Here is a 26689-nt window from a genome sequence, read left to right as displayed (position 1 = left end):
TGTTGAGATGAATCTTTTAACTGTAAATGAGAATCAGGTAAGAAGGCTTTCTGTCAAAGGTCTCATTTCAAGGTATTTAAATTCCCATATGGCTTATGAACTAACAATACAAACCAACTGCAGTACATAAACCAGCAACGTTATTTTCCTGTTTGGAATACCCTCCGTGACAATGTTCTATCTGAGAAAACAAGGACCATCCATTACTCAAAGCAAGGGACTGGGATGCCTTTCCAAACGCCAGGTCAAATGAAGAATATGATGATGTATCATAAAAAATGAGGTAGGCTTGGCTCACAGCTCAAAACTTTATGAAACATTTTGACCCGAGAGGCAACATTTGATGAAAATATAAATATGATTCCATTTTCTGTTGACTTAGGTGTAAATTCAATGGCTTGCTGTCAGACACACTGGGAAGCCCTGTTCGCCCTCCCTGTTGCCATTAACCTGTGCCATCTATCTGCCCTAAACATCTTTAACTCCCATCAGACGCTTTTTATTAAGAACATGAACAAAATTAAACATTATTATTTTGATTTTTTAAGGATTGTATTAATTTACTTGAGAGAGAGAGCGAGCACAAGCAGGAAGAACCACAGGCAGAGGGAGAGGGAAAAGGAGGCTCCCCACTAAGCTGGACCCCAGGATCATGACCTGAGCAGAAGACAAATGCTTAACTGGCAGAGCTACCCAGATGCCTCCAAATTAAACATTATTTGTTATGATTCCAGTGCTTGACATTTTCCAAGCTCTTTGCACTTAGCACATTTAGGCATTTCCTTTTTGCCTTCTTCTCTTGGCAGCCCTACAACATACATCAGAGCTTTTCGGAGGACCAATGTTATACATGTTGGCATCAAATAAAAATAATAGCCAGCATTTATTGAATGCTCACTATATGCCTGGACTTATGTGAAGCACTTTAAGTACATTATTGCCATGGATGCTCATTCAGAGGGAGTTATCATTCCTACTTCCCAGAATTGGAAACTAGAGATTAGAGAAATTAAGTGATTGGCTCAAGTACTCGCATGGCTAATAAGAGAATGTACTGATCTTGGACCTGGCTCTCTTGAGTTTTCCCAAAGCCTCAGCTAAATGCTTTCATCCCATGGCTACTTCCCCACTGCCCACTTCATCCAGGTTTACTGAAAGCAGACCTAGAGAAGAGATCCACCTACTGAGCTCACAGTGAGTGTCCACTGGTCCCCATGACATTTTCAGGACATGTCATACAATATTCACCAGGTTCCTGATATGAATATTTAAAATAAATTTTTAACAATTTTAAGGTAAAAAGAAAGGATAAATCACAATAGGTATACTTCACAATTTGCTAAAGACTTATATCGTTTTGACCAAAACAAAGAGTAATTTTTTAAAGATTTTATTTATTTATTCATGAAAGACAGAGAGAGGCAGAGACACAAGCAGAGAGCAGAGGGAGAAGCAGGCTCCCTGCAGGGAGCCTGATGTGGAACTCGATCTCAGGACCCTGGGATCACGCACTAAGCTGAAGGCAAACGCTCAACCAGAGCCACCCAGACATCCCAGAGTAATTTTTTGTTAAACCATGTTTCCATTTTCTAGCACAGTCTGAACATAGTTGCCTGAATGTAATGTGGACATAAAACGATCACAAATGGTGACATCTGACTGCCAGTACTCCCAATAGAATCACACAGAATACAGAAACCCTGAATAGGCTGGGGACTGGGCAGGGTCTCTTCAGATACCTTAAATTTACTACTAATAAACTAAAGAGGCCAAAACAGAAAGTTTCACACCCAATATATAATAACTGGACCATATCACTATATCAAATGTTTTAAGAGTATATTTAACTTTGAAATTAACTCTATAGTAATTCAAGAGGCAAGTTTTCCATTTATTCATGTTGCAGATATTTATTATGAGTGACCCACTGTAAGCTGAAAGACTCTGCTAGGCAGTGAGAAATTAAGAATGGAGAACTAGTTAAGGTCCTCAAGTATCTTGCAGAAACAGATGGTAAGACATGAGTCCACAAAGCAGTATACTATAGAGATGAAGGTGTAGTATGGCAGGAATGTGTAGAAAAGGAGAAGTTGAGTGTGCCTGGGGAGTGGGAAGAGGGGAGTGTGATAAGGAACAGATGATGCGCGCTGAGCACCAGAGGACCAGTAGCCAGTTGCTTGACGTACTTGTCAGAAACTTGCATTCTGTACAGAGAGATGGATGTTCAAAGACAGATACATGACAGAGCTCAGCGTGCCTGTGAAATAGCAACAGTTCAGTGTGGGCACAGCATAGAGATGCTGAGGGGAGGAAATGAACCTAGATAGAAGGATAATTAAGGGTTCATAGGTAACCCAAAGGAGCTTACACTTTTTCTATAGATTGATGATTTTCAAGCTGCTGATCTGCCCTGTAGACATGATGAGGTATCTTAGGTCACCCAGCAAGCCATGACAGTAAGGACCTTTCCGAGATCACTGCTCTCTTGCATTCTTGTCCCACACATTAAATGTCACATTGAAATGGCTCCATACAGTTCAGCTAGTACACAAATATCATTTGAAAGAGGAGCCTAAGAGACGCCTGGGTGGCTCAGCGGTTGAGAGTCTGCCTTCGGCCCAGGACGTGATCCTGGAGTCCCAGGATTGAGTCCCACATCGGGCTCCCCACAGGGAGCCTGCTTCTCCCTTTGCCTACGTCTCTGCCTCTCTCTCTGTGTCTCTCATGAATAAATAAATAAAAATCTAAAAAAAAATCATAAAATAAATAAAAATTTTTAAAAAATCTAAAAAAAAAAGAAGAGTCTGCCCAGTAAACACAGGTTTGAAAACTACTGCTATGGGAAATAAGCAGACATTGAGCTATTTTTAAATTTAAATTCAACTAGCCAAGATATAGAACATCATTATTTCAGATGTAGAGTTCAGTAATTCACCAGTTGCGTATAATACCCAGTGCTCATCACAGCATGTACCCTCCTTAATGTCTGTCACCCAGTTACCCAGTCCCTCCATCCATCTCCCTTCCAGCAACTCTCAGCTTGTTTCCTAGAGTTAAGAGTCTCTCATGGTTTTTCTCCTGCTTTCATTTCTTCCCATTCAGTTTTCCCTCCCTTCTCCTTTACTCCTCTGGGCTATTTCTTATATTCCACATGTGACTGAAACCATATGATAAGTGTCTTTCTCTGATTGACTTATTTTGCTCAACATAATACCCACCAGTTCCATCCACATCAATGTAAATGGTAAGATTTCATCCTTTTTTGATGGTTGAGTATTATTCCATTGAACTTTTAACAGGAAAATGACAGGTTCAGATTTGCAGGTAAAAATACCCAAAGTTTCATGTGGTGGCAGACAGGGCTGAAGCTGACAAGGAAGGAAGCTGTCCCCACCACCCAGAAAAAGAAATGGTGACACTGTGAAGGAACTAAGGAACAAAGGAAGAGATAAATCATGGAGAACTTTGGAAGTAGAACAGGCAGGACTTGGTGGTTGATGAGATGTGAAGGGTAATGAAGAAAGGAAGGTTTAGGAGGGCACCAACATTTCTGGTTAGAGTGTACAGATGGACAGCACACATACATAACATACATACATACATAACATACAGCATACATAACAAGGGAAGACAATGTGCCGTGGTTGGGACAGGAAGGGGAGAACCACATGGGTTCAGGATTTACATAGTGAATTTGAGGCTCTGGGGACATCCAAATAAATGTAATCAACAGGCAAAAGGATGTCATCCTTACAGATTCAGGTTAATGTTAGGTTTAGTGTAATGTAGGAGAGTGAAGCTACCTATGGATGATTTGTCCCCAGAATGTTTTTTAGTGACAACAGTGACATTTTCTTGTAATTGTTGTTTTCATTTGAAGGAATGAAGGTCAACTAGAACAGAAGAAAGCCTGAGCTGTCCCTACTTGGGAAGGCAAATGGATGGCCATCTAGAGGCATGAATAGTGTTCTATTTCTACTCTAGAGCACGGAGAGTGTGCTTCTGGGCAGAAACACTGCCTGAGGCCCATTCCAGACTTCAGGCAGACAGTGTGAAACTGTGACAATATCCCTGGAAGCAGGGTTCTCCTTTATCATGAAAGGTTGGATAACTTAGTTAAAGACAAGGAAGAGGAAAAACATTTGCTTCCCTGTCCTATGCATTTTTTTAAGCAACATCATACTCTTGTGCTGTTGCTGCTTATTCAACTGCATTATAATTATTGGTTTGGTCTTTCTCAGCCATTAATCTGTTAGCTTTGCCAGACGAGGTATTGTGATTTTTAATAGTGACTCTCCATCTATTATACATTACCTGGCACATAGTTCTCAATAAATGTTTGCTGGATGAATATATCAAGAAGGAGATTTATTATTATTATTATTATTATTATTATTATTATTATTATTATTATTACTATTTTGCATATGGAGAAGACGCCATAATCTGCTCAGCCTGAGTATAATTTTAAACTGGGTGAGGATTTCATTTAACTCCTTGCCCTCACTGTTTGTCTTGTTTGCTTGTTTGTTGCTATGCTCCTGCTCTTTTTCCACCTCCACCCCTACTTACTCTGCTCCTCTAGCCTTAAAATGGTCTCTTTTGAAAAATTTTAGGCAACAGGATCCTTCTCTCACTCTCTGCCTCCAGGCTCTGCAGGAAGACAGCCAAATCACTGATGGGCAAGTCACAGACTGCCAATTCACAGAATGGCAAAGCAAAAGCTGCCTAAACCATAAACTAGCTCCACCCCCAGGATTAAAGCAGACTTGTGGTTCTGTGGGTGACCCAGTTGGACATAGGAGCACAGAAGAGCTGGGGTTTACTCTGTTTTGTCTTTTTTTTTTTTTCTTTGAGAGTAGTAAGGTCATTTGATGTGCTCTCTTTCTACCTTTAAATAAAGATGAGAGTTAGCCAAAAGTTACCCTGTGAAGAAAAGAGCAGGAAAATACATTTTCTACCTCTGGCCCCTACTTAATGCTCCATTCATAAGCACATGCAACCATTCTAAACATAATCCTAGCTCTCTATCTGTGTATGAATGGTTACTGTATAAATAAGACACAAGCTTTCCTAAGGATATGCTGCCTTCAGAATTGTGATGGACTGCAATGGCTGTGAATTACAAGGGCTTGGCACAGCATGAAAATGACTATCATCATGAAGCTTGTATGAGTGCCTGTCTCATGTTTTCTTTCCATATGGCATCAAGTACGTTACTGTCATTAATGTAAAAATCCTTGTAGTTTTTATGTCACAAATTTTAATTCAGTGACATTTGACTTAAAATGGCAATGAGACTCTTTTCAGGTGAAGAAAGAGGAGAATCAGAAAACTGATCATCATTTTGGGGCTTTGAATTTTGATGCTATACAAAGCACCTCCATAGAATTTTTTACAAAACTCAGTCAAACTAGAGAACAGAATATAATCTACACTAATACACCAGGCAAGGAAGCAAAATATTCTTCCGATTCAGCAGACTGTATTTCCATTTTATAATCTTCTTGCTATAATTGAGATTTCTTTCCGAACAATTATATGATATAAACAAACCACAGTAACATGAAGCCTTAAATAATATTAAAACAATAAAAATACATTAATTGAATCCAAAAATCATAATTAAATATCAAGTATCGGTTAACAGGTAATGATTATGTATAAGATAACTAAGTACCAAAAAATAAGTTACTTACTAATGATAAATGTCATTCTGAGTTAGTAGAAGGCACATATGCTGATTCAAGTCACCAGATACTGAAATTAAAAATAAAATCTGTTGTTTTTCATAATCACAAACTAAGAGTTCTTATGCTTCCTGAAGTTCACCGTACGGACAAGATCTTGGCTTCAAGCCTATGAAATATTTGTCTGTAAAATAATATCTTTCAATAGGATTGGAATATTTGCCAGAAACCAGATAATTCATTTAATTAGGGTCATATTATCAACTGAATAGTGAAAGACTTCGCCTCTTTTCTTCCTCATCAGATAAACAGAGAAAAAGATAGTGGTAGAAATATTTCTAAGATAATTATATCAGAGGTTAGGTATGTTGAAGTGTGTGTGTGAGAATGTGCATGTGTTGCTATGTGTATATACATGTGTGTGGTGTGTGCGTGTGTGCGTGTGTGTGTGTGTGTGAAGGAAGAGACAGGGCGGAGTAGTAGCTGACAGCTAGTCTGTGGAGCCACATTGCAGATGACCTGGTTATAAATCCCAGCTTCACTACATCCTACCTCCATAATGTTGAGAAGGAGCTCAGTTTCTCAGAGAGCCTGGCCTTTAAATTGGATTAGAATATAATTTCATGGACTGTTAGGACTAAATGAACAAATAAATGGGAAGTCTTGAAACAGTGCCTGATTCACAGGGTTATCATCTCATTGATTACCAATACCAAAATTCTTCTAGCTTCTATGTGTCGTAAATTATCTTTAAAAACACTGGGTCAAATACATTGTTTAGAGAGCTTCTGGACATACTTATGCTTAAAAATACTGTAATTACTAATAACTACATGAATGACGTTGGTGAAATAAGCCATCTATGATGTCATTTCTCTATTCTAAAAAAGATAGCTACAATGCTTGCCAACACTGGAGGAAGAGATTAACAAGAATTAATGAATCCGACTAAAGTTTCTAATGAGGAGGATGATATAATAATATTACAATACCTTAATATTTCTTTGCCTTTATGTGTTACTTTGCATGCATTTCAAAGCAAACCAACAACAAAACCGCTAAATCAGGGTTCCTTTTAAGAGAAATCTTTTTTTAAAGTGTGTGGGAGAGAGTGAGCTGAAAGCAGCAAAAAATAGGAAAACATAAAGGCAGAGGAAGTAGATTCATCTAATAAGAAAAAAAAATCAAGAAAAAGCAACACTCAAATGGTAAATTATTTGCCTTCCAATCTATTTCTTTTCATGCTCAGCAGAAAAGGAGTATTCCAGGTTTATATTATGCGTGTGCATATAAAATTAGGGCTCTTAATATGCCCCAGAATCATGAACTTTAAAATACCAGCTCTTTAGTGATGTAGAAAGAGGAGGCTGTGTCTATTTTGAGTCCTGCGAATTCCCTCTGAAGTTTTAGGTTTTAAATAAATCTTCACTATCAGCTTATTCTATGGTCATTTGCTTCTTTATAATAAGAGTCACGACCAAACATTAAAAATCTGCTCATCTGTGGGTGACTCATGAACACTTAGAGAGAACATATATAACTAAGGGATATGGGAGACTTCTGTGTCCTACAATATACTGGACTAGATAGACCAGAAAACCTGAGACTTCTCTAGAATACATAGTTAGACTTGCTCAAAAAGAAAGGGACCATCCAGGTGGAAGGAAAAGACATGGAAGCCAGAGAGCTAGGACAGAAACAACCTGTGGTGAAGAAGAAGGTGGCTGATTAATCAAGAGGTTTGGGGTTTGACTCTCAACACGGACCATAATAGGGTAGCAACACCACATCAGAACACAGCCCTAGAAGAGCCACGCCCTCTGTGAAGGTGGAGCCAAGGAAACAAGTAAAAATATCAACTTAATGTAGAACTTAAGGACATTGTTCTGTACTGTGGGGTCAAGGAAAACAAAGTGCAAGTTGTTTTCCTTTGTTTCATTTTTTTGGTTTCTTTGGGTAACTTAAAAAAATTTTACCCAGATTTGGGATTCAAACATACAGAATCTGCCCACTGTGGCAATCCCAAGCCAGGAATACACTTATAAAAGTGTATCTAGCAATGAACTAGGAATAGCACAGAAACATCTGAAAGAAGTGGAGGCAAGTCTGATCTTAGGATATTTTCAAGATTTAGATAACTTTATCATAAAAAGAACTGACAGGGGGTACCTGGGTGGCTCAGTGGTTACACGTCTGCCTTTGTTTCAGGGTGTGATCCCAGGGTTCTGGGAGCAAGTCCCACATTGGTCTCCCCATGAGGAGGCTGCTTCTTCCTCCGCCTGTGTCTCTGCCTCTCTTTCTCTGTGTCTTTCATGAAAAAATAAATAAAATCTTTAAAAAATAAATAAATAAATGAAAAATAAAAAGAAATGATAAAATGTGTAAGGAAACAGGCCACTATGACAGAGTGTCGGCACAGGGAGCAAACAACAGGAATAGCAATCCAAGAGCTTAGAAGAGACCAGCTGTGAAATAACTATGTTTAAAGTGACTAAAGACATCAATTTAAAAAATTAACATCAAAAAAGACACTGTGCATAAATATAACTAAACATATAAGCAAGCTAAACATCAAAGTAGACAGAGCTGAAGGGGAAAATAGTGAACCAGAAAACAGATAAGAAAGTAGAGTAATATGAAAATTGAGAAAATATTAATGAGTGGGTAGGGGACATAGATGATACAGTATGAAGGAACAACACTTTTTAAAAATTTATTTATTTATTTAGAGAGAGCACACGCATGCACATGAGTGGGAGGAGGGTCAGAGGGAGAGAGAACCTGCAGCCGACTCTGAGATGAGCGTGGAGCCCGACATGGGACTCAATCTCAAAACTGTGAGATCAGGACCTTAGCCAAAACCAGGAGTTGGACACTTAACTGACTGAATGACACAGGCACCTCAAGAAGGAACAGCATTTAACAGGAGTTCTAAGATGGAGAGGGAGGGAGGGGGAAGGTATGAGAGAATGAAAAAAAAAAAAAGGAAAATGGGAATACATTAGTATTTAAAGGAAGAATGACAGAGAATTTTCCAGAATTGACAAAAAACATGAATCCTTGCATGAGGGAAAAAATTAGATGTGTGATTAAAAAAGAAAAATTCACATCTAAGGGCTGTCATAATGGAATGACCAATGACCAAGGAATAGAGCCACTCTTGAAAACAACCAAAATGAAAAGACAGATGAACTGCTAAATAATAGTAGTCATGCCAACAGCTGAATTCAGACCAGTTGATGCTACAGGAGACACCAGAAGATCATGGGTTGGTATTATTAAAAGGCTGAGTGGAAGTAACTGTTTTCTCTGGATCCTCTGCCCAGTAAATCTAAAATGTAGGATCAAATACATATTCTTCAAAGCAAGAACAAAGAGAGGCTTCTACTAGCTGCTCTTTATCTAAAAAACCAAAGGATGACTTTAGGAATATGGAAACTGAGCCAGTATTGAATGTGAAATAATGAGCAAAGAAATGGGGAAACATCAGTAAATCTAAGTAAAAATTTGTCAGCATAAAACAACTGCTTTAAGGCATATAAACCAAGAGGAGTCTGAAATATTGGGTAGTAAGGTAGTGAGTAAAACTAAAACATTCTAAGATCCCTTTACCAGGCAAGTGGCATATAGGAATACTGTGCATGTAATGTTAAATTTGCATTTTAGAAATACACACTTGGAGAAATCAAGCAGGCATGTTAAAAATTGAATGTGGTCTGTAAAAAAGCGGGAAAAAAATGTGTGCATTTCAAACAATTTAAAATAATTCAACAATGAAATGAGAGATTCCCACCTTTAAGATGCTTGTTTTTGGATGGCAAAGAAATAGATACAATTTCCTGCAACAAAATAAGAGACAAAAATCTGCTTTATCCTACAGAAATCTAATATCTCTGTCCTACATTTCGTATCTTTTCCCCTTTCCAGCTTTAGTGGGGGGAAAAGAGTTTCAATAAACTTATATTTTTCCTAGACTTTAAAAAAGCACAGTGCTGGGCACTGCCAAAAACACACAACAGAAACAGAATCTATTATTCAACATGTGAGCAGAGAGTTCTAACAAGTGTCTGCAAAGTTGCCAAGACATGTGCTTTACATTAAGTCCACCCCACTCAGACTCACTTATATCACTTATATCTAAGAAACAACTATCTTCAAAACAAAGTAAGTGTAACCAGAAAAATGTTTACATAGCTCCCATGCATACTGCTTTCTGAAAAAGATACCCAGCTTTATGTCTTTGCTGTCAGCACGTCAGTTTCTGAATACAAAAACCATAAAGTGAAAACAGGAGGGCCACAGATACAAAACAAAGCATCCAGGCTTGACGTTCAGCCTTCCAGGGAACAATCCATCTTCACATGTATGGCACATAAATTTACAAGATAACAGAACAATTGAAGAAATGGTTAGAGGATCCATGTTGCTGTTAAAAGAAGAAAAACACCCCGCAGAAGAAGGACAACAGAAAGAGAATACAATCAAGGAATGTAATTGCAACTAATAGGTCAAGAGATAGTGTTTAAAACAAAACAGGAAAACATACTGAGGGTTCTTTTATTTCTTTAAGAAAGTGACTAAAGAGGGAGAGAATGGATTTGTGAGGTTTCGACAAATCCGTCTCTGATGGTAAATTGTTGAGTACATGAGAAATAGCCTGAGATCTGAGGCTTTTAAGCATCTGGGAATGTGCCATTCGGGATTTTCCTTGGGGAAGAATAACTTGGAGGTATGTCAGAGCCCAGTTCCACCTTTTGTGAGCAGAGTATCACTCTTTTGTTTTGATGCATGGAGTGCCAGCACAATAGCTAAATAATCTATAACACTTCCCTAATTTTTTTCAAAAGCTTGAAGCCCAGGAATGAAAAATGATGCACTTAGGAAAATTATCTTTGGGTATAGTTTGTGTGGGATCATACTTTTCTCCATCTGCCCATGTAAGATGCCTGATAATGCACAGCAAAGACTATTATAATGCATCAGTACCAAGTCATATTCTTGATCCTTCCTGCTTGCAGTTCCAACTTATTACAAAATGTTAAGAGCATCTTTTAAGACAATAGTCATGAAATTGCTTAAGAACCTAGTGACCATATTTACCATGGCTCTACCAAATTCATCCATCAGCACTTATTAAATATCTATTATTTCAAATAACGAGTACAAAGTATTAGGATCATCTATGGATCATACATGACTACTATTCAGGGCAACTGAGTACAAGACCCAATTAAATCCCTATATGCCTCTGTTGCTTAATCTGCAAAATAGGGGAAATGAAAAACAAATGCCCTGCATATCTCGCAAAGTAGCAATGAATAAAAATCAATTGACAGAACTTAATACACCTGGACCACTGACTGAAGAAGTATATTAATAACCTATCCAGGGTAAAGATAGAGAGTTTCTTCTATACTTTGCAGAGATTCCTCTCTACATGAATCTAATTCCATGGTGCAACTTCCATTTAATAAATGTTTTTACTTAAGAGACAAGCTTTATTTTTATTTATTTATTTATTTTTTTTTTTTAAGAGACAAGCTTTAAATGAAGTACAGAAACCTAATTTATTTCCAAAGTCGGATACACAGTTTGTCATGTCAAAGGGAAATTACGTATGACTGAATTCTAAAGAAATAAAACTTCCTATTTTATTGTCAACTTATTTTGATGCAAAATGTAAACAATGACTTTTTTATTCTACAAATTATGGTGAAAGGGCAGAAATATGTGAAAATTACAATGTTATCAACTTTTGAACTTGATTTTCAGCTGCTTTATCTTAACACTAAACTATGGACCAAAATACTCAGTTTCTGGGCTATGATTAGGTTTATCTCTCTTTTTAATTAAACAACTTTACTGAGGAATAATTTGCATATGATAAAACTCACCCATTAAGTGTACAATTCTTTCCTACTAAATGATTTTTAGTAAATTTACAAATTTGTGTAACCTTCAACACAATCTAACTTTAGGATATGCATCACCCCTTAGAAAGACCTCTCATGCTTATATGTGACCCCTATTACAACCTCTAGTTCCAGGCCACCAATTATCTACTTTTCAACTCAATAGATTTATTTTTTATGGGTATTTTATATAAATGTAATCATACATTGTTTGGTCTTTTTTTTTTTTTTTAAAGGTTTTATTTATTTACTTATTTATTTGACACAGAGAGAAAAAGAGCACAAGCCAGGGGAGTGGCAGGCAGAGGGAGATGGAGAAGCAGGTTCCATGCAGAGCAGGGGGCCTGATGCAGACTCAATCCCAGGACTCTGCGCCGAAGGCAGATGCTTAACCAACTGAGCCACCCAGGCAGCCACCATTTGGTCTTTTATATCTGGCTTCCTTTACTTAACACAATGTTTCTGAGATTCTTGATGTAGCATGTATCAGGATTTGGTTACTTTTTATTACTGAATAATGTTCTCTTGCATGGTTATGTGGTATTTCATTCATCCAATCATCAGTTGATGGACATTTGGACTGTTCCCATTTTTTGGCTATTATGAATAATGCTGCTATGGATATCATAATCCAGTTTCACAGGTACATACTGAATTATTTCCCTGATATACACACACACACACACACAAACACACACACACACACACACGGGTATATACATCTGTAGCATTTACTAGGCCTTGGGGAAATTGGCATTGAGATATACAAATCATGAATTTTGGCTTTTCAAATGCTAGTAAGCACTGCCCAATATGTGTTCATCATCTAACTCTCACTGTAAGCTTATAAAACAGACATTGTCATGGCACCTGAGTAGCTCAGTGGTTGAATGTCTGCCTTCAGGCCTGGGTCGTGATCCCGGGGTCCTGGGATTGAGTCCTGCATCAGGCTCCTCGTGGGGGAGCCTGCTTCTCCCTCTGCCTAGGTCTCTGCCTCTCTGTGTCTCTCATGAATAAATAAAATCTTTAAAAATAATTAATTAATTAATTAAATGAATGAATGAATGAATGAATGAATGAAACATTGTTGGGGTACCTGAATGGCTCAGTTGGTTAAGTGTTTGACTCTTGGTTTTAGGTCAGGTCATGATCTCGGGGTCCTGGGGTCAAGCCCAGTGACAGACTCCCTGTCTGTCAGACTTTCATGGAATCTGCTTCTCCTTCTCTTTCTCTACTCCTCCCTCTACCACTCATGCTCCCTCTCTAAAATAAGTAAATATTTTTTAAAAATTAAAAAAGGGAGACATTGTCATTATCTCCATTCTACAGTAAAGAAAACCAAAGAAGCTAATGACTTGTCTAACCTATAATTAGTTATGATGGTTTACAATCTAAGAAATCCAGCTCCAGAATCTGTACTGTCAACCACTTTACAATTCTCAATTCTCTTCACCTCACAACTTTAGAAGAATCACAAAGCATTTGAAATAATTCAGACTGAGAAAGACAAATACCATAGGATTCCACTCATAGGTGGAATCTAAAACAAACAAATGAACAAGCCAATAAAAAGCAGAATCAGACATATAAATACACAGAAAAAACTGATGGTTGCCAGAGCAGAGGAGGTTTGGGAGCTGTACATAATGGGGGAAGGGGAGTGGGACATACGCACTTCCAGTTATGGAATGAATAAGTCAGGAAATAAAAAGCCCAGCATAAGAAATGCAATTGATGATATCCTGATAGTTCTGTAAGGGCACAGATGGTAATTATGCTTACAGTGAACCCAGCATTGTGCATAACCTCGTCAAATCACTAAGTTGTACACCTGAAACTAATGTAACATTGTGTGTCAACTCAAGAAAGAAAGAAAGAAAGAAAGAAAGAAAGAAAGAAAGAAAGAGAGAGAGAGAGAGAGAGGGAGGGAGGGAGGAAGGGAGGAAGGAAAGGGAAGGAAAGGGAAGGAAGGAAGGAAGGAAGGAAGGAAGGAAGGAAGGAAGGAAGGAAGGTAGGTAGGTAGGTAGGTTGGTTCTCTGGACTCAGAGACAAAGCAGCAGAATTGAATTTCCACCACGAACATTCTTCCCGCTAACACATCATTTTGAGTAGGACACTAGACATACCACAGAAGAAAGAGAATGAAAAATAGGTAGAAAAGCAAGGACATAGCTTCCTCAGCTTAATTCACTTATTTATAACAGTGCCAGGAATGGGCCAGGAATAATTCTCAATCCTTTAAAAACAGTAACTCATTTAATCTCCATCACTTCCTATGAGAGAGTATCTTTTATCTCCAATTTCAGATCAGAGAGCTGAGGCCCAGAGAGGCTGAGTAATTTGACCAGCATCACACAACTAGTCAGTGTAGCCCGACAACAGAGATCCAGGGTGCAGTTCACACCATTATGCTTTACTACCTATTTTACTGGAAGACAAAAATGTCCGACTAGACTGAGACATGTTTCCAGAAAAGACAAGTAGAAGCCTAATCAGTTTTGTTCTGCACAAAGACTAATTGCTTTTAATCATACTATTTGATTTACTTTAAGCTATACGAAAAAGCTTCTTTCAAAGACGAGGGAAATAAGGAAGGTCTAAATTATACCCTACTTTCAGTTTCATTTTAAATTCCATGATCCATTTTATATAAATGCAATACTGGAAAAGTCAAGCTTCTCAAGATCATAGATGAGATTCTTCACAAGTCAGAAAGGATTCCAAACCTGACCATAAGAACATTCTCTCTTACCAATCACTTTTTCACTATCCATGAATTGAGAGGGCAGTGTTTTTCCCTCTGAGGAAAAACATTCCCAATTCTGAAAAATCTTGCACAATTTATGTCCTTCTTGGAAGATCATGGTGTATATAAACACTTTAACTTTTTAATTATGTAAGCACTTAGTACATACTCCTAAAGATTTAAAAGCTCCAAAAAAATGAAATGTAGCCCTCCATGAACATTTTAAAGGCTCTGAAAAGTCCTGATGTATAAGAACCTGATTAAATTTGCTTAATGTAGCATTTCTCAAAATGTTAAAATAATAATAAAATAAAAGCCTGATTTTCCCCCATGGAATATCTGTAACCTATTATTAGAAAACATTGCTCTAAAAAAAAAAAAAAAAAAAAGAAAAAAGAAAAAAGCATTGCTCTGGAAGGCTAACCAATCTATAACAGATTAATGCAATTATTTCTTATTCTTCTAATGAAAACAATCTAATGCAATCTTTGGAGCCTGCATCATGTGGAAAGATGACAGTTAATAATATATGATAACACAAGTAACTGTAAAGATGAGAATAAATAGAATAATATTTGCTAACATTATTAGGGGTTTATCATGCTCTGGACATTAAGTGTTTCATATGGATTACCTCATTTAAAACCCTAAAAGGCAAGCATGTATTTATTGATTCTTGTTTCACAAAAGAAGAAACTGAGTAATGTCCCCGGGGCACACACTTAGAAAGAGGTAAAGCTGGGCTTCAGAGGCATGCATTTTAAATCCAGAATTCATATTCTAATTATTAAACTGAACCACCTTCCACCATGTTGTAGGCAATCCTAGCACTTTATATAAATACAGAATCCCTCTTAAGAGGTATCAACTAGGGAGTAGGTAATTATTTCATAGAATACCAAGGAAAATCTAAGAACGGTGATAGGATTTATTCTTATTTATTTATTTATTTATTTATTTATTTATTTATTTATTTATATTTATTCGTGAGAGACAGAGAGAGAGAGAAAGAGAGAGGCAGAGAGAGAGAGGCAGAGACACAGGCAGAGGGAGAAGGAGGTTCCATGCAGGGAGCTACCCAGGCTGCCCTCACCATAATTTATATCAACTCTTGATACATTTATTACAATAAAACCTTTCCATTTGTGTATGTCTCTTTTGCACATTACTAAGGAGTCCGATGATTGGAACATTTTTCTTCTTCCCTATCCTAAAATAACTGCAGCACCAGCACATTTTCAAACGGTGCTATATTCTGTAAATCCCTGGGAAAAAATGTATCTGCAGTCAAAGCACTATTTCGTATTACCTTGATTTTTTTCTTTGTAAGGAATTTCATGCATTAATCCCTAATTCCAAAATGCAAAATGTGTTGTGCTTGTGAATGAACAGCATGCATTTTTTATTGTTTTCTCTTTACTGCATACATTTAAAAGGGCTAACATCAAGTTTCTGCAAATCAAATTCTATTTTGACATAGAGACTTCTAAGGAGTAAAAAGGAAGTCATGCAAAATGCACTTGATTTAAGGACTGCAAGAAGTTACTAAAATATGGAGAGCCAACTTCTAAAAAAATGTACACTTTTCATGATTTGTTCCCAGAAGATGATATCAAAGCCATGAGTGAGGCATTTCTTCTCCCTGAAGCTTCTTTATTTCTTGGTGACCCCTTGACAGCCTCTGAAAATGGATAAAAGGACAAACTGATCTGCAGAAAGGATCTTTTTCTTTCTCTCCATACATACTTATTGGGCCATTACTTTTCTAGATGTGGAGGATTCAGTAGTGAAAGGAACAGGTTCAGGCCCTTAAGGAACTCACATTCGGCAGGGAGGAGACAGTCGACAAGAAAACAAACACATAAATGAGAAATCACAGAATCGTAAGTGTGATGAAGAAAAATACAAAGCCTACAGTACAGTGAGAGACAACTATGTGCCAAGAGGCTAAGTGTGTGACAGTGCGGGACAGCGACACATATGGACAGCGACAGCCCAGGCTGGGTGGTCAGCAAAAGTACCTCTGAGAAAGGTGACTCAGCACTGGGAACTATAAGAGGGGAAGGGACGAGCCACCAAAAGCAAAGACCTGGAAGCAGGAATGAATCTGGGAAGCCCAAGGAACCGAAAGAGTAGCTTGTACGGTAAACGGCAGGCAGGGACATCTGACTGATGGATGAGTTCTGGGGTCAGAAGAGGCCACAGGGAGCTGACCACAAGGTACACAGCCATGGCAAGGAAACTGAAGACATCCATGTGACAATGGGGAAACACAGTTTTCAACATGAGACAACACTCATTCTTTTCTATTTCGACCCCTACTTTGGGTGCTTTGAGAAAAACAGTAGTTATAGGATGGCAAGGGAGCAAGCAGGGTCTGGGTAGGAATTCATGTAAGGATCATCTAGGGAAAGGATAGTTAAAAAGGAGGATTCAGGATATATTCTGGAGGCAGGTTTGACAAGCCTTTCTAGAAGACTGGACATGCAAGGTAAGTACAAGGGAGCACACAAGAATGATCCCAAGAATTTGGAGCCAGGCAATGGTATGGGGCCATTAACTGACATTGAGCAAACAGAAGGGAGAAAGAGAGTTGAGGGTCTGGGTTCGGACTCTGAGTTCTCCTTTTGACATGTTCCTTTTGTGATTCCCACGACACATCCATCGGAGATGAAGCATGGGCTCTGGAGACAGGTGAGTTTAGAGCTGTGATTCTGGGAGGCACTCACATCTACCTGGTGATGAGCTCTGAAGGACTAGCTGAGGTCAGCAGCAGGGTGGGGAGAAGGAGAGATGCAGGGAGAGAGCTCTCAGACCGAATATTTGAGTACAGAAACATTTAGAGTTAAGAAAGCCAGAAGGATTCAGCAAAAAGCACTACATAGGGTGGCCAGTCAGAGGGGAGATGTAATTTTACCCATTCCAAGTCAGAGGGGAGATGTAATTTTACCCATTCCATGCACAGGACCTTGACAGTTACCATGCTAATAACCAAAGACCAGCGCACTGCCTTGTTTTTACCTATGGCTTTGTGTTTATCACAAATTCAGGGACCTAGGCCATAGAAGCACTTGCTTGCTGATTAAAGCGGAGTGTAAACAATACTTCCCTAGAATAATTTCTACAGTGTTGTGATTAAACAACAAAATCAAGTAAGCCCATCTCACAAGCACACTTTCCTGCAGGTTCTCAATCACTGCACCACCAGTGGAGAATTGCAACATAGCCATGAAGCTGGTCTTCCTGAGTCCCCCTGCAACCATGGGCCTTCTGCCACCATGCCCTCCCAGTTCTCCACTGGTTACCATATTCAAGGTCATCCTCTGTAATGAATAGATTGGAGATAAATTCCTTCCACTGTTTTTGTTATGGCACTGCACAACACCACAAATGTTCTGCTTGAGATTTCTCATCTCCTTTTCATTGCACTAACTGAAAGAGGAGACTTGGCCATGGCTTGTGCAGTCTAGGTTTAGAAATCTCAATGGCTATGAAACAATACTTACTTCAGTTTGTGAGCCACATTCATTTTAGTTTCTCTCTACTGCCACTAGTCATCCTTATTCCCTGAACTCAATTTATGACTATATTCTCGCTCTGATTTCCTTCCAACTCACTTACCTTACCTTGTTTTTTTTTTTTTTTTTTTTTGTTTGTTTGTTTGTTTTTTTACTTTTCTACTGCACTCTGAACATATCAAGGGCAGAACTTTGTCTTAGGAATCTTCACATCTCTTTATTTCTAGCACGGTGTCCAGTTCAAAGGACATTTTCACTAATTGCTGAGCGAATGCATGATTAAGTAATCTACTATATTAGTTCAAACTGTTTCTTTTCAGTTTGACAAAAATGATAAAGATATCAAAGGACTGCTTTATTATATCTAAATGACACAGAAGGAGAAATTTTCCTATTGCTGAGATTTATCAACCTCTCAAATTTTCCCACATCTCTTTAATTCGGATATGTAATTTTCATCAGTGTGCTAGTATAATAACAACCATTTTAAGTGACAACTCTTATTCAATCGACCTAAGATTGATTGATTGATTGATTGATTGATTTTTGGCCTCAGGAACTAGCTGTGGTTAAACTCAATAGCATCATGAAATGTTGGAGTTTTCTCTTTTGTGCAAGGTAGCAAATACTTCTGAAGAAGTATTTAAAAATTTATAGCCCTTATAAACATGATGAAGACACTGCAAATTCCATAGCACTATTTTTACTAGTCAACTTTATAATCATTTCAACAGTGAAATGATTTAGTGAAAAGTTAAACAGTTTAGTGAACTAAACTCAGCTAAAACAGTTAAATATTAGACCTGAATCTTTTTACTAGAAAAACTATAAATGAATTTGAGAGGTTCTATCACTGTCTGATGAGTGCAACAGAAATCTAAAGGGTACAAAATACTTCACTGGAGAAGAAATAAATTGTCTGGTTGTAGACTGTCAAGACTTTATTCCAATGCAAAATGCTGGGCCTACAGTGCTCTGTTTTTTCTGTAAAAGTCATGTCAAGCAGAATACATGGAAATTAGGTCCTGAATTCTTTGGTCCACTAGGTCAGCTGAAGGTCTTAGGAACTCATATTGAATAAATGACTTGCAAAATATTAATCATCAGTTAATATTAGAGCCAGAATTTAAATATAAGAAATCTTTGTTTCTAGTCTTACATTATCTCCACCATGTAATCTGATCTTGGATATGGCATGTAGCTTTACAGTGAAATCATATTATTTATAGAAAGGGGAAGTGAAATAAAAAGCTATTCTAAATATTTCTCTACAGGTCATACCTACCAATATAGGTATAGACAGTTTTTTTAAAGCTCTTTTCCTGATTTAGTCAATAACATACTTTTGATTCAGTATATTTACATAGTACTCAATAACTTCTATTTAACTTACCTCTAAAGTGGAATTTGATTGAGAAGATGAGTATAGCTAAATTCCAAATAACATTCCCTCTTGTTTTGTGAGTAGGGCACATTAAAATGAAGACAATTCATGGCACAGGTCCTAACTATTAAAAACTAGTATGGCTGTTACAATTCCAAAATTGAAAAAAAAATTACCATTTACATTATTGAATTCACTAATACAGAATGCTTACTTAACAGGCTCTCAACTACAAAATCAACACTACTCTGAGGAATTCATTTCAAATACACTATTCCCAAATGCATGACAAAAGAATGTAACTGATTAAAGAAAAACAGTCATTGGAAACATGTCTAATATCCCCAATATCTGACATTACCCAGACATCTTTTATTTTTGCTTTTAGATATGATAAATTTGCTCTTCCAATTCAATAGTTAACTGACCATGGCATCTTACAGATTTTATCTAGTGTGGAAAAATTTAGCATTCATATTTAACACCAATGATAAGTAGAATCCTATACAGATACAAATGTTGAAATTAAATTATTATTCCAGAAGCCTCAGAGCTTAATACGTAATAAACCCATATTCTTTCATATATAGAAAAGTACTGGTACCAAGGAAACCTTTATCAGTAGCCTTTGATGTTGGGATAATAAAAATTTGTAACAAAAAACTTTGTTGACCTTGACTGTACACATTTTCACTTCATTAAGAATTCCCAGCTCTTAAAGGTAATGATCCTTCTTACAGTCACATATGGTATAGCCAACTATCCCTGAATTATGAATGAGTTCTACACAACACAAATCAACTTTTAAGGGAAAAAATGAGAATATTCAATATTTGATTCTAAATAATCATATATTTAGTAATTTTTGTTTTTTAATGGCCAACTTGACTATTGTCTATAGTCAATATATATAAAGAGAAATTCTGGAAATGTAAGCCAGTTTTGTTCGTTGAAAGTCTAAGTGTGCTAACACAAACACATTAATCCTGGCATCTTGGAAGTCAAATCCTACAGTTACAAAAATACTATAAGGGTTCCATAAAAAAACCTTTGGAGCCCACAAAGCAAACAATGCTTCATTTCATGGTGTTATTATACGTTTTTTCCTCTATGGAATTTAAACATAAAACACAGACTTAAAAATATGACAACTTACATGGTGCTGTGATTGCTAATTGTTATTCAGGGTCATTATGTAATTACTTTAGTAGTCATATATCTGATTGTTAACCACAACTTTTGTCTATATTTCAAATAACGAATGATATACTGGACTTGCATGTTTCTTAGAAATGCTGGTATGTGTTGTCCAAATCCCTGCACACATCATGTCAAGGTGGGGCTGACCTTCTCAGGCACTTCCTGGTGTCCTGTTGTCACTGTCTGCCTGTAGCACTGTCTCCCTGTGTCATCATGTGGGGAGGTGGGAGGAGGTTATGGAGCTTCTGTTAAAAAAATTAGAGAACTTTTAAAAATAGTGTAGTTACTACAGACTTTCCAAACACACAGAACTGAACAGGTACAGGAGATTATGAATGGTGGGGCATGGGGGGGGGGGGGAACCATTAGTCAGCTAATGGAATAGGAAGAAAGAGGCTGGAGTAATGCAGATGGACTCATGACTGGAAGAGAGGACAAGTTAACATATGAAGGAAATGTATGTGAAGGACATCATGAGGCTGAAAACATAGGAAATGTGGTATAGATCAAGCAATCAAGTAAGTGTTCAAGAACTTTTCAATGAGTACCTGTCCTTTCTAAGAACAGAATGCTATATAGCAAGTCACTGGGAAGTTTCCTGAGATTAACACTTATTCATTAATCAATCCTGTTTTAGTACTGCTGCCCAATGAGTCATTAACAGCCACAAATCAGGACCAGCTCTAGCCAGTGATCAGAAGGAGAAGGAGGAGTCAATCAAGTCCTGGAGACTGATGTAAATACCCCCAAGTAGTATGGTAGCATTAGAGTAGCCTCTGGAAATCAGAGAATGGTCCTAAAATATTTGAAAGGATGCCCTGTCTTAGGAAACCAAGGCTGGCTGGATGAGGGGCCAGTGGATTCAACTAACTGCAGACAAAATGTACCCTTGAGCATGTTAACAAGCATGTTAACAAAAGCCCACACAAAATCTTAGTGACAGAGGAACTCAAAGCAGAGGCTGAGTGATCTCTTCGCAGTGCTACTATAAAAACTCCAAGTACCAGAGGGTAGTGAACATAGAGCCCTTGGACTTGAGGTCTAAATAAAGACTTCATGGTCCATAAAGTTGCACCCAATCCAGAGATGCTAGATCACTATTCCCCAAGGAGGTGGTCCTTACACCTGCCTTAAGCCTTCAGTAATATGTTCCCTAAACACTGAGATTGCTATACTTGTATCTTATTCACATGAGGTGTCCATGAAAGGACACAAGCTATGTCACTCAGTCTGCTCATTGACTTTTCTGTCACTAATGACTTCCAGAGCCCTGCGCTTTGTCAGTACTGGCAATGAAGAGAAAACTAAGAAGTACCCCTCTTTCAAGGACCTCAAAAGAACCAGCTTGGGGCAAAGGGTTGAGAACGGGCACGATTTTCTCAACATCCTGGTGCTTCCCATTCTATTCTTGATTTTATTTATCAACAACCTTGAATATTTCTCTAATAGCAGAGGAAACACAAAATTATGCATTTGAATAAGCTCAAATGTTATTTGAAGCAGTTAACTTCATCATTCATTTGTTTATGATGAATACTCATTCATGAAATACTCATTGAGCACCAACTATGTGCCAGGAGCCCTTGTGGTTGTAGGGGGTAAAACAATCATATAACCCCTGATCACTCTTTTATTACATACATGTGGATTACAGGAAACACTTCTGTTAATAATGAATCATAAAATGTGAATGCAAAAAAATGCTCATTTAAAAAATAATCTAATGAATAGTATTATGCAGGCACTCATATTAGTATTAAACAATTTTATGGTTCACACTTTTAATAAAGTTAACAAGAACAGCAATCAAAGTTTCTAACCACATTTCACATTAAGTCTACATTGAGTACTCCTAAGAATTGTGACAAAAATCAAAGATTCATAAAGTTATAATGTGGAAAAACAAAGAAATGGTAAAAATTAGGGTGTCTATATTAATACTTCTTTTTTTATATTAATACTTCTTATGGAATTTATGTACCTCTGTCCCCCGACCAAAACAAATATTTTACACAAACAAGACACTAAAATCAAGGCCTAAAGGAAGGGGATCTAGATTTTTCTGTTGAGCACCACTGTATCATTCTTCATACCAAGACACTGGAGAGTAGTTGAAGTATGACGTCCACAGCCAGACTCACTAGCTATGTGTCCCCAGACAAGATACTAACTTGCTTCTCCTTTCTTAACTCTGAAAGGGAGGTAAAAATAAACAAGCAAGTAAACAAATAAATAATCATAATAGTTTCATAAGGTCAATGTAAGAATTAAATGAGCTAATACATGGAAAGGAAAAACACTTTTTTTGAGCACATTAGTATTTACTCTCCATTTCTGTTACTAAATCAGAAGAGCAGTGTAGCAACGATGTATGTCAGAATCTTCACTGACAGAAGTTCTCAGAAAGAATTTGGAATCGAACACTTTCACCTTTTCATTAGTTTCAGTGTCAAATATTCTCTGGGCAATACAGGAGCCAACCACTCTGCAGTAGTTGGGTGTCTGTATGTTCCTCCTCATGGTAACATGCAAGAGCCAAATTCTAAGGTCACCTCCAGAACTCCCCAGCTTCATAATGGCTACCACTTTTTCCATTTTTTTTTCCATTCTGACAGTATAGATTATGTTCTTCTGTTTGGCAGAGACTGTTTGGCCTCCCAGTGTGGAAAAAACTGTTACCAAACCATTCCAGCCATAACGTGTGATCTTATTCAGCAATACAACTTCTCTGCCAACAACAAGCTAAACAATTCTGTCCTTCACTCCTCCTCTGACCCCTTGCCATGTATTTCGCACAGAGTCTCAGATAAGGCTAAAACCAGAATGGAAAAGTTTTGAAATTATCTGGTAAATGTTTGAAGGAAATCATGAAACCACGTTTCAATTGTCAAGAATATTATTACCCATTCTAGAAGGATGCTGTCTGAACTCTATGCTTAGAATCACCTACTGAGAAATTACAGAAGATGATCTGAATTTGTGAGAGGGAAAAGCCCCAAACCTTAATTCTTGACAAATGTGCATTTACGTTTTTGGCCTTTGCAGAACTAATCAACATCCACAATCTGTTTTAATACCTCTGTTCGGAGTATTTGCTTATCCTTCCAACAAGAAGATGCAAAAAAAGCCCACAGTAGAAGAACTGAATGTTGAATAGGTTTTTCAAAAATCATGACAGGTTTTACACTGAGCTTGCCACATTTTCTGGTCTCCTCATGATCAACAACATACATTTGTAAAATGTGTCACATGCACAGGGTCATGGTATGGTAATAGAAGAAAAAGATGTCTCTGTATTAGGCTATCACATTTAACTAGGAATCAAACATACACCCATAACCACAAGCTACAAATATCCATCAACTGAATCCATGTGTGCTAGTGTGCTTTGCAAAGAAAAGCTCCATTCAAATTCTAATCAGTATCCAACTGGCTGCACTGAAAGTTCCTGCAGGGAAGTGATAACCTCTTACTACTCTCTAGAACACTAGCATCTGAGAATCAAAGGAGATTTGTTTATGGCTAAACACATTTAATTAATGCTCAGCTCTTAGGCATTACTGGACTGAGTCCAGATTTCTTAAATGACTCATGTGTCTGGATATAAAGAAAGTTCGGGTTCCGTCTCACTTTTAGTGGCAATCACCTACCTATATGATGTACAATTGCCTTAAAGAAAAGGTATTTATCAAGAATCAATACATCATGATGCTGTTGAAGTTGCATCAAGAGGGACGTCTAGGTGGCTTAGTGGGTTAAACAACTGCCTTCCGCTCAGGTCATGATCCCAGGGTCCTGGGATCTAGCCCAGCTATTAGCTCCCTGCTCAGCAGGAAGCCTGCTTCTCCCTCTCACTCCTGCTTCCCCTGCTTGTGCACTTTCTGTCAAACAAACAAATAAATAAATAAATAAAAATATTAAAATAAATTGCACCAAGAAACCCAGAAAAGCCTACAATATAAATACATTTTAAAAACAGAACTTAATTATATGACAAATCATACATGTAGAGCAATCATATGAATAAACTAAACTATTCAAATGTTGGATATACGTTACTTATTTTGTCCCAAATAGAAGGTAGAATGGATGGCTTAAATCGCTTTCTTGTAAATGATATGGAAACATCTTCGGGGATTTAAGTAATGGGTTTTAGTAATGAAAGGCTTATAGAATTCTAGAAAAAATACAGAGCATGACCTTCCACAGGGTAATTGAAGATTAAAGATTTATGCTTCAAGATTTAAGAGAAAGGAAAATAGCAAAAGAAAAAAATTTACAAATTTCAAATTGAAATTAATTTCAATTTAAGTGCTATCAGAAAGACAATGAAGAAAGCTGACTATAAAATTGAACATACCTCATTTATAGTATAACAATATTAGCTCTAATTGTGCATTCTATGATTATCCAGAAAACCAGCAATTACATAAGATGTGACCCTTGTTTTAAAATTCAAGCTTAATTACTAGGTTTCTTTCATAGTATTTAGATTTGGGCAAGATATGCTGTACCTAGGATCCATGAATAAATTCATGGGTAGATAAGAGCATCTTTCAATTTCTGCTAAACTACTAAGTGGATGCTTTTGCCTAGAGTCTTCAGGAAGTATCCATAACACTCATTCATGTCTTTGTCCAGTAAGAATTTCAGTTGCAGAAAAGAGAATGATCTCATCACTAAGCCCTCATTTCAATAAAATGAAAATGTGAATTTTCAGGGCCAAAATATATCACCTGAGTGCTCAATTTCAAAGAAAAAAAAAAAAAAAACCACAGGCATTAATACCCATACTAAAAAGGCCTTTAAAGTTTTGTGAGAGTATATGAGTGATATTATATACATGGTTCACTGAGTAATGCAATAAAACAATTGCATGTATTCACATTTTGGAACACAAAATAGCATATATTTTCAAAAGAATCACATTAAATAATGTATATATGGAAACTTTTTTTAGGTTTAAAGTATATTTCAACCATAGTTAACACTGACCTCAGAATTAGCATTTCTTTTTCTTTTAAGATTTTATTTATTTATTCATGAGAGATACAGAGAGAGAGAGAGAGAGAGAGAGAGAGAGAGAGGCAGAGACACAGGCAGAGGGAGAAGCAGGCTCCATGCAGGGAGCCTGATGTGGGACTTGATCCCAATCTCCAGGATCACACCCTGGCCTGAAGGCGGTGTTAAACTGCTGAGCCACCTGGGCTGCCCTGACCTCAGAATTAAAAGCTCATATTGCCACATCAGATATTCAGAGTTTAAATAAGAGTGTAGCACTAAAACAATACTCCAAGGCAGCTGAATTTTGAACTAGTTAGCCTTGTAGGGAATTTATTCAGCTGGCTAGCAGAGACATATACAGTGATAGACAAAACATCCTCCACTGCAAATCTATATATTAAACAGTAAGGAACTGCTTTTCTTAGAGAAAAGAGGGGAATAATTTCATAAAATATATACTCAGTCTTCCTTTCATGCCTATATTAATATTATTTTAATCCTGAAACTTTTCATGGTCTAAAAGCCTGAATAAATGGCACTTCATCCTGAGATTTTTGTATCTGTTTCCACAGGATTTGACAAATGTCCCTGAATAATTTGAAAAAAGAAACCAAGTGATGTAACTTGATGAAGAATATCCCTTCTTATAGAAGGAAAGCACATATTTTTGGAAGATATGATCTTCCCAGGATGAACAGTCAGCTCTTTTTTTGAATATGAGGAGTTTCAAAGATTAATTTGCTTCTCAGAATCCTGAGACCAGCAGGAGAGATCTTCTTTTTGACAACTTTCTGATACTAGGAATACAATGAGAATGAAGATCTCAGCTGACATTCTAAAATTCCACCAAAAATGGGTTAATCCCATTTAACTTTTTACGGCTCAAACATAACAACAGAACTTTGGATGGAGCAGGAATTAAAAATAAAAAAACAGATGAAATACCACCTAGACATTTAAGAAGACTTAATAATTATCACAATATATATTTTTTGGGGGGAGGGACTGAAGGAGAGGGAGAGAACCTCCAGCAGACAAGGATTCTGAGCACAGAGCCCTACAATGAAAGACTCAATCTCATAACCCTGAGATCATGACCTGAGGCAAAATCAAGAGTTGGACACTCAACTGACTGAGCCACCCAGGCACCCAGGAGCCTCTATCATCCAGGAGCCTTATTTCTTAAAACAAAACAAAACAAAACAAAACAAAAAACAAAAAAAAACCCTGCTTTT

General features: G+C 37.3%; 2 protein-coding genes across 16 annotated transcripts in view; one reads left to right on the top strand and one right to left on the bottom strand.

The window, feature by feature from the left end:
* PRR16 (proline rich 16) overlaps positions 1-26689 on the bottom strand; it is a 537790-nt gene that overhangs the window by 153642 nt on the left and 357459 nt on the right. For 2 of the 15 annotated variants that reach the window (XM_077911358.1, XM_077911363.1), the window contains exons 1-2: positions 22776-22844; positions 20598-20695 (exon numbers count right to left, since the gene is read on the bottom strand). The exons of 8 other annotated variants lie outside the window; for them this stretch is intronic. Coding sequence is in view for 1 of the 7 variants with exons in the window: in XM_077911361.1 (XP_077767487.1) it covers positions 20530-20580 (51 nt within the window). In the remaining 6 variants the exon portion in view is untranslated. Of the gene's footprint in view, positions 1-20529; positions 20696-22543; positions 22617-22775; positions 22845-26689 lie in introns of those variants that run through there. 5 more of the 15 variants (XM_077911365.1, XM_077911364.1, XM_077911361.1 and 2 more) reach the window with 4 other exon arrangements.
* The window catches only part of LOC144321971 (uncharacterized), a 444052-nt gene that overhangs the window by 392452 nt on the left and 24911 nt on the right, over positions 1-26689 (top strand). The window lies entirely within an intron of this gene.

The sequence above is a fragment of the Canis aureus genome, chromosome 10, assembly GCF_053574225.1.
Source record: "Canis aureus isolate CA01 chromosome 10, VMU_Caureus_v.1.0, whole genome shotgun sequence".
Classification (NCBI taxonomy): domain Eukaryota; kingdom Metazoa; phylum Chordata; class Mammalia; order Carnivora; family Canidae; genus Canis; species Canis aureus.
This window is presented reverse-complemented; position numbering and strand designations above follow the sequence as displayed.